This window comes from Desmodus rotundus, chromosome 5, assembly GCF_022682495.2.
Source record: "Desmodus rotundus isolate HL8 chromosome 5, HLdesRot8A.1, whole genome shotgun sequence".
Lineage (NCBI taxonomy): Eukaryota > Metazoa > Chordata > Mammalia > Chiroptera > Phyllostomidae > Desmodus > Desmodus rotundus.
In genome coordinates, this window is record NC_071391.1 from 43,813,971 (window position 1) to 43,828,707 (window position 14,737).

The following is a 14,737-nucleotide window of genomic DNA, read 5'->3' on the forward strand; positions in this document are numbered from 1 at the left end:
TATAAAAGATTATATGGCATGTCAAATTTGTTTTATCCCAGAAATGTAAGGTTGATTTAACATAAGAAAAGCAATCAATATAAAACATCATCTTAATAGAATTAAACATAAAAACTGCATGATGATTTAAAAGACAGAAAAAATTGGATAAAATCCAACTCTTTTTGGAATATAATCCAACTTTTTAATGATAAAACCAAAACAGTAATAATAATAACAAACTAAGAATAGAAGGGGGCTTCCTCAGCCTGATAAGGCATCTTAGAAAAACCCACACATCATATGGACTCGTGGAAAACTGATACAAAACGAGGATGTCTGCTGTCACTACTTACATCAACATGGTAAGAAAAAGAAACTTAGGCAAGAAAAAGAAATTTTTAAAAAGCATCTATATTGGGAAAGAATCTTTATTTGCAGAATATATCATATTATTATATACAGAAAACTTCTTCCACTTTCAAAATGTAGCTCATAGCAGGTGCCATTAATTCTGAACTTTACAAACCTAATTATTGGCTATTGTGTCTAGTCATGTATCCAGGATAATACATTACACAACAAAGAAGAAACATAGATAGCAGCAATCCAGAATATAAAACATAACCTGTATTCACCAAACCATCCTGTTTTCTTTCTTATGCCCACTTGTTAAAAAAAATATATATATATATTCAGTTCCTGTCTCAAACCAATCCTGTCCCTTCCATACCCTTAACTTCTTTTGGTGATCTCATTTCCACATCATCACTGTATAGATTGTTTGTTTTGAACAATATGTTTCAATATATTCGGGTTTACTCTTAAATGCTTCTGGCCGGGTTTACAACTAAAGGAATGCTCTCCTTATGCTCTCTGTATTAGCATATTGATTGTACAAGACAAAGAAATCAACTAAAATCTCCTTAACAAAAAAAAAAAGAAGAAGAAGAAGAAGAAGATTATGACCAGAGAGATACCACTTTAGTCACAGGTGGATCTGGAAGCTCAAATCCTGGGCTTTTTGTGTTTCATGATTTTCTTTTCTTCACTAACTGCTGACTTTATTATTAGACCTTCTACACGGCCAAAGGAACCTGTCTGTTAGGGATAGCATCAGGATTAGAGTCCAAAGACACAGAAGAGAAGGCAATTTAGACTGTATTTGGGGAATCTCAGATTGGGTGACCTGTTTTACCTGCAGCAGCTCCGTTGCTGACCATTCACTGCGATGCTCTAGATCTGAGATGAGCTCTTTCAGCAACTGGCTCTGCTGAACCAGTCCATTCTCAGCCTCAGCCAAGTCATCCAGGGTCTTCGTCTCCTCTTCCTCCAGTTTCTGCAGTTCCTTTTGCTCCTCATTATCCAGGATGCTTCTAAGCTGACTAAATTCTGTTTGTATCTTTTGTCTCTCAGTCTGTATCTGATTCTGCAAGGTTGAACAAGAGAGAGAAGTAATCATTCTATCAGCCAGAGAGCCTACTGTGCAAGGGATTAGGTGCCAGGAAAATAAATTATTTTTTCAGGGAATTCTAATCAGCAGAGGAGTGAAAACATGGGAACAATTTTGGAGAAAGCTGGTTTTTATTTTGTGGTATTTTCCCTTGTATACAAACCAAAAAGGCCTCACACTGTCATATCTAGGCCAAGCCTGGAACAAATGTAAAACTTGAGTAAGGTTTAGGTTGTAGACAGCTGCCCTGGACATTGATGCCTTCCTGCATTACCACACTCTCACACTGGGGACTCGAGGAAAATCTTTGCCCAGTGTGTTCCTTCCACTGGATGTGTCAGAGCCTTGCTGGAAAAGAGGAATGGAAGACAGAATTCTTCACCCTTCCCCACCATAAAGTCTGTCTTTGCTCTCAATTCAATTATCTGTGTGTATTTGTAACATCTGTATTGTAATATGTTTACTTGTAACATGTACTCTCCTGTCCCTGCCCCAACAGAGACAGGACAAGGAAGAAAACCAATCAAATGACTTCTGGATTCATCCAATGTCAGGGAACAAAGAGAAAGGGACTTCCTTGTGATCAATGTGGAAGGTCCTGCCAAGATTCCTGTCTCAGAAATTCCTCAGGAACAGTCTGCTCCTACCTTCCAGGAAGTCCTCTCTTCTCTGATGTCAGCACCCAATTTCTCAGCTTCCTGCTGCTCCTTCCTCAGTCTGTCCAAAGATTTCTGGAGCTTCTCCTGTGAGAGAGGAATCACAACACAGTCAAGCTATGGGTTTTCTCAGTACCTAAAGAGAATAAATGAGGAATAAATAAGGCTGATCTCAGAAGAGACTGGTTTACAGAAACTGTGATTAGAATCTATGACATGGGAGAAAATCTGAGGAGGTGAATGTTTTCCTTTCTCCTGGGTGATGAAAGTCACTATCCCTTCACCAAGTGCAGCCTGATTTTCTTTCTTCTTAGAGTAAGCAGTGATTCTGCTACAGCCAAGGAGAGTCCTAGTCTCTTGTTGAAACTCCTTCCACATCCAATCCACAATGTTTAACGGCAACCATTCTGCTGAGAGGAGCAATGAGAGCTAAACTTGTGAGAGAAATTCTCCATCCATGTGACAAAAAAGAAAAAATGAAAACCTTTCAGTCTTGGCCAAAGTCTGAACTCTAGGCTCATCCTTTATGTAAATGGAAGGACTACACAGAAATGTCCTTCAGGCAGGGGACGGTGAGCATAGGTTAAGAGACATACATGGGAGGAGATTACAGGGCTCAGTATTATACATCATGCTGTGGTGAGTAAAGCAGGATGGAAAGACTTCTCCACCAAGTACTATCTCTTCCCCACCCCCCTCCATCAGGGGCCTTACCTGACATTCCTTGATGACCTTCTCCATGAGGAGTATCTGATGACCACAGTGTTCCCGAGAACATTCACAAAGCGGACAAATAACCTTCCTATCCTCCTTACAGAAAAGTTGGAGTTTCTCTCCATGGCGCTCACAGACATCTCTCTTCTGCCCCTCCTCAGGGCTTATTTTGACCTCTTTGAGCTTCTCCGCTATGTTGGCCAGATGCTGATTAAGCCATAAGTTTCCAGGAGAATATCTGATACCACACACAGGACAGCTGCTTTCCCCTCCTGGGCCAATCCCTGACTCCTTATTGTTAGTGATGCAGGTTTTGCAGAAGCTGTGGCCACAGTTTAGACTTAGGGGTTCTGTCAAAACCTCAAGGCAAATGGGACAAGTCACCTTTTCTTTTATGTTCACCAGGAATTTTAAAGCCATGGTAGCTGCTCCCCTGGTTTCTTCCTGAGGCTCTTCTTGCTTAAAGATTCCTAGATGAATGGGCAGATCGGAAGGGGATGGTGTAAGAATGGCACAAATAAAAAGGATGCTAATCACGTTGACATTAAGAATTGGCCAAGACTGAAATATTGATGGATAGAAAAGAGGGAAGAAAAACCCTAGAAATTGAATTCAGTGACTTGGTAGGTCACTAATGCTTCAGAGCTTTTGTTTCTCTTTCAGCCTGGAATGATCCTGACTTTGATATTTGTACGACTTCCTCTTATACTTCACTGAACTCCCTTCTTACATGTCTCCTCAGCAGACAGGCCTAATATGACAAACTTTTCTAAGCACAATCACTAAAACATCACTCAGTGTGTTATTTGTTATTTTTTTCTTATTACCACTATATAATACCTGATATCCTTTCCTAAATATCCTACCTTTAAAATGTAACCCACACAGAGATCAGGCATGTTGTTTTTATTCACTGCTGAGCAGCGAAAACACAGGGACACGATGCTTGATAAATATGTGAAGAACCTCCTCATTTCTTCATAGGTAATTAGACTTTTTTTTTTCATTAATTAACTGTTCACCAATAGGTGAGCTTTGGGATCATAGAGTGGATTCCACTGAAGAAGCATTTACCTCCTGATATAATTGCCCCACACCGAGCCTTCTCATATTTACTCCCCAGAGATGCCAACAGAAACAGCAAGGACCACTATAGGGCAGTAATCTTATCCTTAACAATTGTTAACCAGTTGCAATTATATATCACTAGGGCCTATTTATTCCTCATGTAAACATCCTTGAAAAATAAGAACACTCCCTTTATTCAGATATGTATACTTGAATCAAGTGACTTACAAAGATTATTCAATTCAGTAAGTTGAATTGGGGTGAATATAACGTCCTCAGGGTCCTCTTTCAGAGGTCTGGTAGGTGTGATAAACACTACCACAAAGAGGATATATTTTGGGGAAATTAAATAGGAGAACATCAAAGATAACCCCTTTGAATAAGTAAGGATTGAACTGAAAGCTAAAAGATGAAGAGGGAATATGGAATGAGAAGAGGAAAATATTTTAGGGAGAAGGAATCACATGTGAGAATGCCCTTTTGATGGAGGACACAGCATCTTCTACAAATTTTAGAATGCCACTATGGCTGGTGTGCAGAGAACTGCTAGGTCTTTTGCACTACAGTGGCCTAAAAGGGCTTGAAATGTGACACATCCTAAATGATATAAAAGTGACAGTCTCTTGTCATGAGGGGCATAAAGTATTTTACTTCCTATATCTCTGTAGGGACCCTCATTAGAGCTCAGCTGAGGCAGTCGTGAGGACATGCTGTGTCTCCTATCTTATATGCCTTTGTTAAGCTAAGTAAACCTGGCTGGTTCATGTCCTGTTGTCATATTAAGTGGGAATGGCAAATCAAACCTGAAACTATTGCTAGTGGTCTGTCAGAAGACACCACAGCGTGGTAGCATGGTGAGGCTGACTCTTAGAACCTGGGCAAAATATAGACAAGGAACTGTGGGGGAGGGGGAGAAGATCTCAGGGGCTATGACTATCTTGATACTTCTTCCAATGGATTGAAGTTGTGTCCCTCACACAAATATATTTACCTGTGTGAATGTAGCCTTATTTTGCAATAAGGTATTTGCAGATGTAGTCAAGTTAAGATAAGGTAATACTAGAAGAGGGTAGGTAGATAACCAGATCCAATAACCAGAGTCATTATAAGAAGAAGAAAAGATACACAGACACTTAGGGAAGAAGGCCATGTGACAATGGTAGCAGAGATTGGAATAACACAGCAACAAGGCAAAGAACACCCAAGACGGCTGGAAACTACCAGACACTAAGAGACATGAAACAGATTCCCCCTTAGAGCCTCCTGGAGAAACCAACTCTACCACTACTTTGACTTTGCACTTCTGGTCTCCTGAACTGTGAAAGAATAAATTCCTGCTCTTTTAGGTCATCTAATTCATGGGAACTTGTTACAGCAGCCTTAGGTTATTAATATAGTTGAAAAGATTTGACAGTAAAAGATCTGAGGTATGTAACGAACATAAATATTCCCCTTGCTCTAAAAAGAAAGGATGGGGGTATCATGAGTGCTGTGCGGAGTTACATGTAGGCCTAGAAGTCTACCCACTTCTCCAATGATCCATGAAGTGACCCTAATGAGGAATAAGAGTCTCGTGAATGTGGGTTAGTAGGCAATCCAATAGCACAGCGACTAAACGTTGTCTAAAGCCCCTGGCTGCAGTGACAATTGATTAGATCAGGCTGTAATGACTAGCTAAACCAGGGGTCTACACAAAATGATCATTTCTACCTCTGCTTAAAAGTGAAGCTCTAAGCCAACCCTGATCATGCAGTTCTGTTATCTTTCTCTGTATTCAATATCCAACCAATGCGGAGAAATATCGAGAACCTATAAAGGAGAGAGGAACGGAACATGCTTTCTCCCACGGGGTGGTGGACCTCAGATCAGAAGGGGGCTACAACGAGTGGGTGTCAAAGCAGCTGCCACCATAATGACCACAGAAAGAGAAAGGTACAAAGAAGGCAGAGCCCCACACATGAACAGCGACTCCACCAATGTCTAAGAGTGACCCAAAAGCTGAGCAGCAGCCAGGGAGATAGAGAAAAGAACACAAGTAGCATCTGCCTGATAGAACTATCAGGTCAGCTTGCTTCCCTATGTTTCAGAAAACTGTGTCCAACAATTGAGTCTTCTCCTAACATCTAGATTCACGATAATGCAAACTCCATGCCTCTCTGCAGGTTTCATAATAAAATGGAAGTGTCTCCAGGAAGTAAAGTGCAGGAAGGATGTCCTTTAAAGTTTTCAGACACCCTAGATACTTTCCTTGGTTTCGTGGGTCAGAAACTGCCAATGAGTAAAATAGGACCTGTTTTTGGCATCCAGAGACCTGGGAACCTCGGAAACACTGCAACTCTCACTGTCTGTCCTTCTAGGCTCAGAGTCCATGCTTCAGCCACCCCTTAGAGTCCAGGGCTAAACCTGCCTCACATTAATGACCCTCCCCAACTGCTCTACAAGGGTTTTAGTAGATCACTATAAATCCCTCACCCTCATTTAACATTTTAAAAACATTACCGCATAATTTTAGTCACCTTCTTGTATACTGTATCAATTATTTATTGTTTGTTACGATCTCTCCTTAACTAGAATGTGAGCTCTTATATGTATTTGACATGTCTTGTATGTTGAATGGATAGTCATTGCACTTTTTCATAACAATGGCCTGCTTTAGTTCATATGAATTAAAATTTTTAAATAAATAAATAAATCTATTCATGCTATGTGTTGGGCCTTGTTCTTGACCCTGGGGAGACAATCAATATCTGGGCAGAAATGTACCCTCTCCATTGTAGGCATGGATCCCCAGGAAGGTCGTAACAGTGATTTCTGAAAAGTGGGATTATGGGGCAGAATGGGCATGTGTTGGAAAATATGTAACATATCAATGGTGTGCAAGTTGCTCACAAATGAGCTTAGGATGGGACATAATTACTGTCAGAGCAAACTTCTTAGCAAGACTGTGGAATCTTGGGGCTCCTTCTGAGCAATAAACAACCCCTATTAATTAGCTCAGAACAAAGAAAAATGCTAAGCCGTAGAGGTAGCAATCAATGCAAAGGTGTGTCCAAGACCTCTAAGGCAGGTGAGGACACCAGTGTCAATGGGCTACCGAAGTAAAAGCAAGCAGGTCTATTCAGGAAAGTGCAAGTAGACTCCTGAGACTGAAGCTCAGGAGAACAGAGGATAAAGACAGCATCAGAAGCAGGCAGGCAGCAGAGAGAGCATTCAACCTGCAGTCTTTTGGGCTGCCAGCAGCTGAGGGTATGTCAGAAAGGCCACAGACAGCTCCTCAGTGGTTGCTAGCAGGGGAGTTAAAGAATCAGGTTTAGTATTATCTCTGGCCGTGCCCTCAAGTCTCCATTCTCTCTGAGATTGGGCTTTCACACATTTGTACAACAGGGACCTCTTTTACAAATAGGGAGTGGAGCTGGGCAGAAGAGACTTTCTATCTACCTTCTTAACAGAGAGCGAGGCCAAGATAGATACAGAGACAGAGATTCCAGTTCCCTTCTGCAAGATAAGACAATCAAAACCAAAGAGGAAGGGTATGAACTCAGCCTGAAAAAATACGGGTCCCTGCAGGAAACAAACAAGGCCCTCTGCCTCTGTAACACTCCCTTCCCTGGAGGCTACCCCTCTTCAGTGCTGCCATCTGTCTGCACTCACAGCAGGAAGCCTGCAAGCTTGCTTTTCTTCCCTTCAGAGCACATCTGGGCCACAAACGGAACTCAGCTAACTTCTCCTAGTACTTTTCTCTGGGAGTTTCTCACCCTCTGCCCTCCATAAACCTCCCCACCCACCTTTAGGTCCCAGTGGAGATGTCTTGGCTCCTGGTTTAAGAGGTGAAGAAAAAACAGGTCTGGTTAGGATTCATTTTCCAAACAGGGGCTCAGTCAGCATAAAGTAGTTCCTCCTCAGGAGCTGGCTGAGAAATGAAAGCGAAATTCTCCCAGCTGGCAGGAAAAAGAAAGGGGAAGGAGCTTCTGGGCTAAATGGGCGGCACTCCTTTCGGGCTTCTGCAGAGAGTAATGCTTTAACGAAGTGGTTCGAAAGAGGTGTGGGTGGGGAGGAAAGATTTGCCCCAGGGGGCCTTTAGCAAAGCCGGACAGTTTTAGTTGTCATAACTACGGGGAAGGCTGCTGCCATCTAGTGGGTAGAGGCCAAGCATACCACTAACCATTCTGTAATGCACAGGACAGTTTCCACAACAAAGAATTATCCAGTCCAACCATCTACCAACACATGTGTTTAAAGTAGGAAAAAAAAAGGTCACTTTTGGAAATTCATATTAGGGTATCAGGAGTTCCTCTGGTGCATTCCTGGCTGCGGAGCTATACATTTGAGAGGCAGAAATGGCCTGGATGGAAGGATAAGCAAGTTTGGTGTGTTCAGCAATCTAATCTGCAAATGGTTCCACGGGATTGTACTTGGAGTTCCAGGTAAACAGAAGAGATACCACAAGAGGTGCACAAGGGTCTCATCGAGCAGGAGTAAAGTGGCAGCTTTTGTTATTAAGTAAAGGGGTTTGTCCCCTTGCAGGTATCAAAACCCAATTAATCAATTTATCACAAACAGGAGTTTGCAGCAAAGAGATTAAAGGTTTATTTTTAAGGAAATGACACCAAACCCAGAGTCACAGGTGAGCTATTGTTCTGAGAGCTGGCTCCCTGATGGCTTCTAGGGGGTGGATTATACAGGAGGAAATCATTAATCCTGGCACCTAAGGACTTTGGGGTTGTGGGTTCTACTGATTGGTCAGGGGCAAGGGAGGGAGTTGTTGATTATAGTATCGGGTCTTAATGTCAGCCACGGAGTCATTCTGTCTGGCTTCACGAGGGTGTGGTTGGAGGGGTGGTTCCGCTTCTCTGGATTTGGAGCTGAAACACAACTGAGGTCTGTTTTGACTGAAACTGTAGTCAGTAGAACTGAGGCTTTGTTCCTAAGATTATTTAATGCTGATCAGAATCTCATTGTCCTGAGGGCTTAATGATTAAGAGAGTGGACAGGCCTGGGAGAGTGACATGGGTGAGTCAGGGTGCTGGATGGTGCCGATTTAAATCAAAAGGAAGGAGAAAAGGTCATATTAAGGAAATGAAGTTTCTGGACGGTTACTTTCCCAGATATGTCTGATTCCAGTCCCAGTATTCCCTTTAGCCCCACACTCTCTCAGAGCTGGGCTTAGCAGGGCTCTCTTCTCTTTGAGCCACTCCTTGCAGAAATATCTCAGAAGCTCTGGGTCTCCACAAGTATCAGTACACTGAAGGCCCAATGGAATTCATTTCCATGATCTTTCATAGATAATTTTGTATATCTTTTAATTTTTATTTTATTATAACGTTTTCTGGTTGTTTTTCAAATATTACATTTAAAAATTTTTTCACATGGGGAGAAAAGGCATACAACTGTAATTGAATAACAATAAAAATTTTTTAAAAATAAAAGTAATAAAAAATTTTTCCCAGAACTGCTTTACATTCTAAAGTTTATGAGAATAGAATTGTGCAATATTTCTTAATATTTTAATTATTTGTAATGAACTTTCCATTTAGTTTTGTTAGTTTGTGCTACCCTTTGCCTTGTTTATTTGTGTAAAAGGATCACACTCTTTCCACTGAAATTTGTTTTAGTATATTTTATACGTTATTATATTCTTTCAAAAACCAAGTCTCCCTGTATGAGGTAAAACAGTGATCTGGAGACAGAAAGGAGCTGGGATACTCTCTCAAATCCGACATCCTTGGCCCAGGTTTATAAAAGACCACACACAGCTGCAGTTGCCTACACCTGTGACACCAGCCAGTGGTAGTTTGGGACTGAATGACTCAGAAGGGAGGGGGATGCTGATAGGGTGGCTAACACAACACAGTGTAGACTTGCAGAGCTCAAGCTTCCTGGATACAGCTCCAGCTGTCAGTAGGTGGAGGGGACCTTTTGCATGTTTTGCACACAGTGATGCCAAGTGGTGCATTTACTGAACGAAGAGGAAAATCTGAGGCCTGACCTGTGAGAACACCCGAGGGCCACAAATGCCACCAGTAAAGTATCAACTGTTTACTTTAGCTTTCCCAGAACACATTCAACAACAAAAATGCACTTATATCTCACATTAAGTATAAATATTCTAAAATTATATGAGTTCGTTAAAGATGACCGCTTGACATAATAGCATGTTTGGCATGAAGATAATTAACATTTACTTATCAACTATGAAGTGCCCCTCACCCTTCCCATGAGTTGAAGGTAACAGGAGCTTTGTTATTAAGTCTCCAATGTTCTTAAGAAAATGTAAAACATTTAGGATATAAGACTGGACCTGTAGGGTCTGTCAACTGAAAAATAATATCAACTAGGTGTTTCATCACCAAAAAGGATTTATCCAGAAAAAAGAATTGCAGCCCAGTGCATGCAGACACAGCCAGCCAGGTGCATGCATGGCTTGTGTGCCAAGATGGAGGGATATTTATAGAAAGGAAAAAGAAAAGATGGGAAAGCTGGAACCACAGACCTTTATAATAAACATAGAGTTCTTCCCATAGGGCTCTCTGGATTACACAGGGTGCAAGAACTTCTCCCAAAAGCCCTGGCTTCTCCATAGACCCTCCCCCACATCCTCCCCGGGGCTGATTCTATTCGTTTCAGACGAGATCTGAGACAGCGCATTCAGGGTGGTCATTCAGGGTGGTATAGCCGTAGACTAATTCTGTTCCTTTCAAAGTTTCAGTCTTTATCTGATCTAAGCAGCAAAGCTACCCTGAGGAGAAAAACAACTCCCTTCTTCCCACCCTAGGGAGATTAGATGAGAGTCTTCTGTATTGGGAAGGTGCCTGCAGCTTGTGAGAGGCACCGTGGAGGAGGAAGTGTTGAGTGTGCTGAGATTTTAAAAAAGGAAAAGGAAAAACAGATGTGAAGTTGAAGGCAGGGTCAAGAGTGCCCAGCATTGATCATCCTCAGGCAGATGGAAGATCGCTAGAATCTCATACAAGTGAGTACAGATTCTACTTTTATCCTAATGAGGATCTCAGGTTCCCAGGGCTGAGAAACTTCTGGTTACCATCAGGCGATGGCTCTGGATACTCTTGCCTGCTTGTTGTCCTTGAAAAGTCCTGCAGATTGAAGGCTCCTTATGCAGACTCTCCTGAGCCCACCCAAACTTTCTACTGTGGACACCACATCTCTAAATATACCTCAGCAAGTCCTAAGGCCCCCCATATACAACATGGCATGATTGCCACATATACTTTCAGAGATGATGGGAAGGGAAAGCCCTAGAACTGATTCCTGGTACTTGGTACCCTCTGAACCCACACTTGGTGCTCGCTAGAGTTTTTGTTTTGAATTCAGATACCTGCTCTGGTCTTTAAACATTAGATTCAACCTACAGGTTTTGTAGTCTTGTCAGCACAGGGCACCAACTCTGGGGCCAGGCGGTTGTTACAGAGAGGAGGACTATTAAGTCTACAAGTATTTTTGTTTGGGTGTGCGATTTCATTCATCTGGCTAAAGTTTTATTAATTTAATTGATCCTCTTAAAGAATCTGATTTTGGTTTGATTTCCTCAAATATTTCTGTTTCCTATTTTGCCACCTGCTTTTTATTATTTTCTTTCTCTGCTTACTTTGTATTTCACTTGCTCATCTCCTATTTTTTTATATGGTGGAAGATGAGGTCATTGATTTGAGTGAGGTCTTTTCTAATATAGCACTAGAGCTATATATTTCTTTCTATTGCTTTAACTTTATCTCACAATTTTGATGTTTTTGTTTTCATTCATTTCAAGATACTTTCTATTTCCTTTTGTTTTCTTTTTTAACCATTAAATCATTTAAAATTGTAGTTTGTTTCCAAATATCTGGGGACTTACTATACATCTTTATGTTATTAATATAAAGCCTAAAATTATAAAACTTCTAGAAGAAAACTTATTAATAATTTTTCGTGACCCTTGGTTAGGAAAGAGTTCTTAGATAAAACATCAAAATCATAATCCATAGAAGATAAACTTGATAAGTTGGACGTCACCAGAATTAAGAACTTTTGCTCTTTGAAAGGCTATTAAGAGAATGAAAAGGCAAGCCATATCCTGAGAGATATTGCAAATCAGTTTTATAATGAGGGAATTGTACTGAATGGGGCGTGTATGGGAGGCAACCAATCAACATTTCTCTCTCACATTGATATTTCTTTCTCTCTCACTCAAATCAATAAACATATTTTTTAAAAAGGATGTATAAAAAACATTCAAAACTCAGTAACAAGAAAATAAGAAACCCAACTTTTAAAAAGTGAGCAAACAATTTGAAGAGACTGTTCACTCAGCAAAGAAGACATGCAGAGGCCATGCACAAGCGAAAAGATGCTCAGTATCCCAAGGCATTAAAGAAATGCAGATTAAATCCACAATGAGTTGCCTCACTGCACCTCTATTCAAACGTTTAAAATTAAAGACAAAGTGAGCCAAGTCATGGCAAGGATGTAGAGTGACTGAACTCAGAGGTAAAATGGTACTGGCACTTTAGAAAAGAGTTTGGCAGCTTCAAAAACCTTACCCATATATCTATCATGTAGCCCAACTATTTTACGGCTAGGTAATCAGCCAAGAAATGAAAGCATATGTTTACTGGAAGCCTTTGACATGTTCATAACAGTTATATTTGTAGTCATCAAGAGCTGGAAACCACCCAAATTTGCATCAACAGGTGAATGGGTTATTACACTCTGTATGATTGTATTGATTTAATGATCCATTGACACAATGAACTACTACTTGGCAATAAGCATGGAATGGGCTCTTGATATAAGCAACAATCTGGAGAATGAAAGATACCAGACAATAATACCAAATGACTTATTTATATGAAATTCTAGAAAATGCAAACTACCACGAAAAAGAGCAGAACAGTAGTTGCTAGGGGAGGGGGGCAAGGTGAGCAGGGGCAGAAGAGATTACAAAAGGCTGGAGGAAACATTTGAAGACCGTAGATATCTTGATTTGCTTGATGGTGATGATGTTTCACAAGTCAAAACTTACTAAATTTTATCCTTGAAATATGTGTAATTTATATGTCAATGATATCACAATAAAGATGTTGAAAAAGATCCTCACTCCAAAAATGTTCCTTTAAATTAGAATCAAATGGAAATGCCAGCACTAGAAAGAACAGACTTGTTGAGAAATGTTAGGATAACCACACCACTTGCCTGAGACCCTGGCAACAGCATTACCCTTCCAGTGTTTTCCTTATGAACTTCAAGCTACAGAATGGAATAAACAGCACAGAAAAAATTCAAAGGTCCTGGGTCTTCTGTGAGGAAGAGGAGTTTAAGGCTCCAGGCCACTAGGTCTGCATGTTCTTTCCCTTGAAATTTGACTGTACGTGATTGCACGTGGCTAGACACTTTTACAATCTTTCTTGCAGTTAGGTAGGGCCACATGGCTCTTCTCAGCAACAGAAAGTGAGCAGAAATTGTGAATTCTGTATGTGAACTAAGGATTTAAGAAACACAGTATCGCTCCAGTTGTCTTCACCCTTCTGCTGTCTTGATGCTGATGCAATACTGTCCTAGGGGGTGGCAGAGCCACACATGGAAGAAAGCTGGGCCCACGGATCCCATGTGGAATAGTGCCACTTACCCACTAGTTCCAATCATACTGTATTTTCACATGAACACGAAATAAATTTCTTTAGTATTTGATCCATTGTGGTTTTGGATTTATTTTGCATGGCATTTTAGCCTACTGTGTCAAAACAAAAATGTCAAGGCCAGTAGGCCTCTGCCCAGATGCCCCCCTGGGGAAAGCCAGGACTGCAGACTCATCCCACACATCCTAATAGCTCTCCCTACAACTCACCTACAGCATCCTAGCAGGCACTTTGATTTCCCTATTATCTAAGCTCAATTTCCTAGGAACCTCCATAGGAAGAGGACAGCTGGGCTAACTCCTTTAGCCTAGAATTTACAAGGCAAAATAAGTGGGAAGGATACAATTACTCACACCGATTGTTTTTCCATTATCTCTTATCCCCCAGCTTCCACCAGCTTTATGGGTACTGGTTTGCCTGCTCTGTCTCCTTTCGTATTTCTTCCAACTGAAGTCCAAATCAGAATGAGGAGTGTGCATTTGGCCTCTGGTCTCCCACAAATTTGATCTCTCAAATGAAACCCCACCCTAGAGCAAGCCGGAACTGGGCTTTCACTGGGACCTGCACTTCACCTCCTCACGGGCACTAGAGTTGAGCCCTGAAGATGAACTAGTATTTCCTCAAACCATAATGGAACCTCAAATGTCTGACCCACTGAGGGCTAAGGACAGGGATGACTCTGCAGAATCTGTTCTCAGGCCATGATCCCTTCCTATGATCTTCCAAATTGTCAATTTCTAGATATGTTCAGACCCTCTCCTCTCTGCCATTGCCTTCCTCTACGAAATGCCTCAGAGAGGTAAAGGGTCCATGTAAAGACAAACATATCTGCCTCATACTAGAGCCCCCTTAAGGGGAGAAACTGCATAACTGGATAAGCTGTCCAACAGAAATGTAATGTGAACCACATATGTAATTTTAAATTTGCTAGTACCTACATCAAGTAAAGTGAAACAGGTGAAGTGAATCCAAAATTTAGTGAATCCAACACATCCAAAATATTATGAATGTCATCTACAATATAAAAATTATTAATAAGATCTCTTATTTTTTGAACCAAGTCTTCAAAATCCGGTTAGCACTTCACACTTATAGCCCATCTTGATTCAGACTAGTCACGTTTGAACTGCTGGTAACCCTTGGCTACCATATTGAACACCAGCTCTAGTCAACTCCTGGATATTTGTTTGCACCTTTACATTTACCTCAGAATTTCTTTTACAGTGGGATCTAAAAGCATG

At 41.1% G+C, this 14,737-nt stretch overlaps 1 protein-coding gene and 1 long non-coding RNA gene across 4 annotated transcripts in view; one reads left to right on the forward strand and one right to left on the reverse strand.

Annotated features, from left to right (window-relative positions):
- LOC139440910 (uncharacterized) overlaps positions 1–3,148 on the forward strand; it is a 26,206-nt gene extending 23,058 nt beyond the window's left edge. Inside the window, exon 2 of the long non-coding RNA XR_011651206.1 lies at positions 1,932–3,148. This is a non-coding gene — a long non-coding RNA (uncharacterized lncRNA). The remainder of the gene's footprint in view (positions 1–1,931) is intronic.
- The window catches only part of LOC112317582 (E3 ubiquitin-protein ligase TRIM34), a 17,585-nt gene extending 3,599 nt beyond the window's left edge, over positions 1–13,986 (reverse strand). The window contains exons 1-5 of one of the 3 annotated variants that reach the window (XR_008426997.2): positions 13,852–13,986; positions 2,803–3,272; positions 2,080–2,175; positions 1,178–1,408; positions 960–1,080 (exon numbers count right to left, since the gene is read on the reverse strand). Coding sequence is in view for 2 of the 3 variants with exons in the window: in XM_045183604.2 (XP_045039539.2) it covers positions 1,178–1,408; positions 2,080–2,175; positions 2,803–3,272; positions 13,852–13,975 (921 nt within the window). In the remaining variant the exon portion in view is untranslated. Of the gene's footprint in view, positions 1–959; positions 1,081–1,177; positions 1,409–2,079; positions 2,176–2,802; positions 3,273–7,655; positions 7,913–13,851 lie in introns of those variants that run through there. The other 2 variants (XM_045183604.2, XM_024574667.3) reach the window with 2 other exon arrangements.
- Positions 13,987–14,737: the final 751 nt, after the last annotated feature.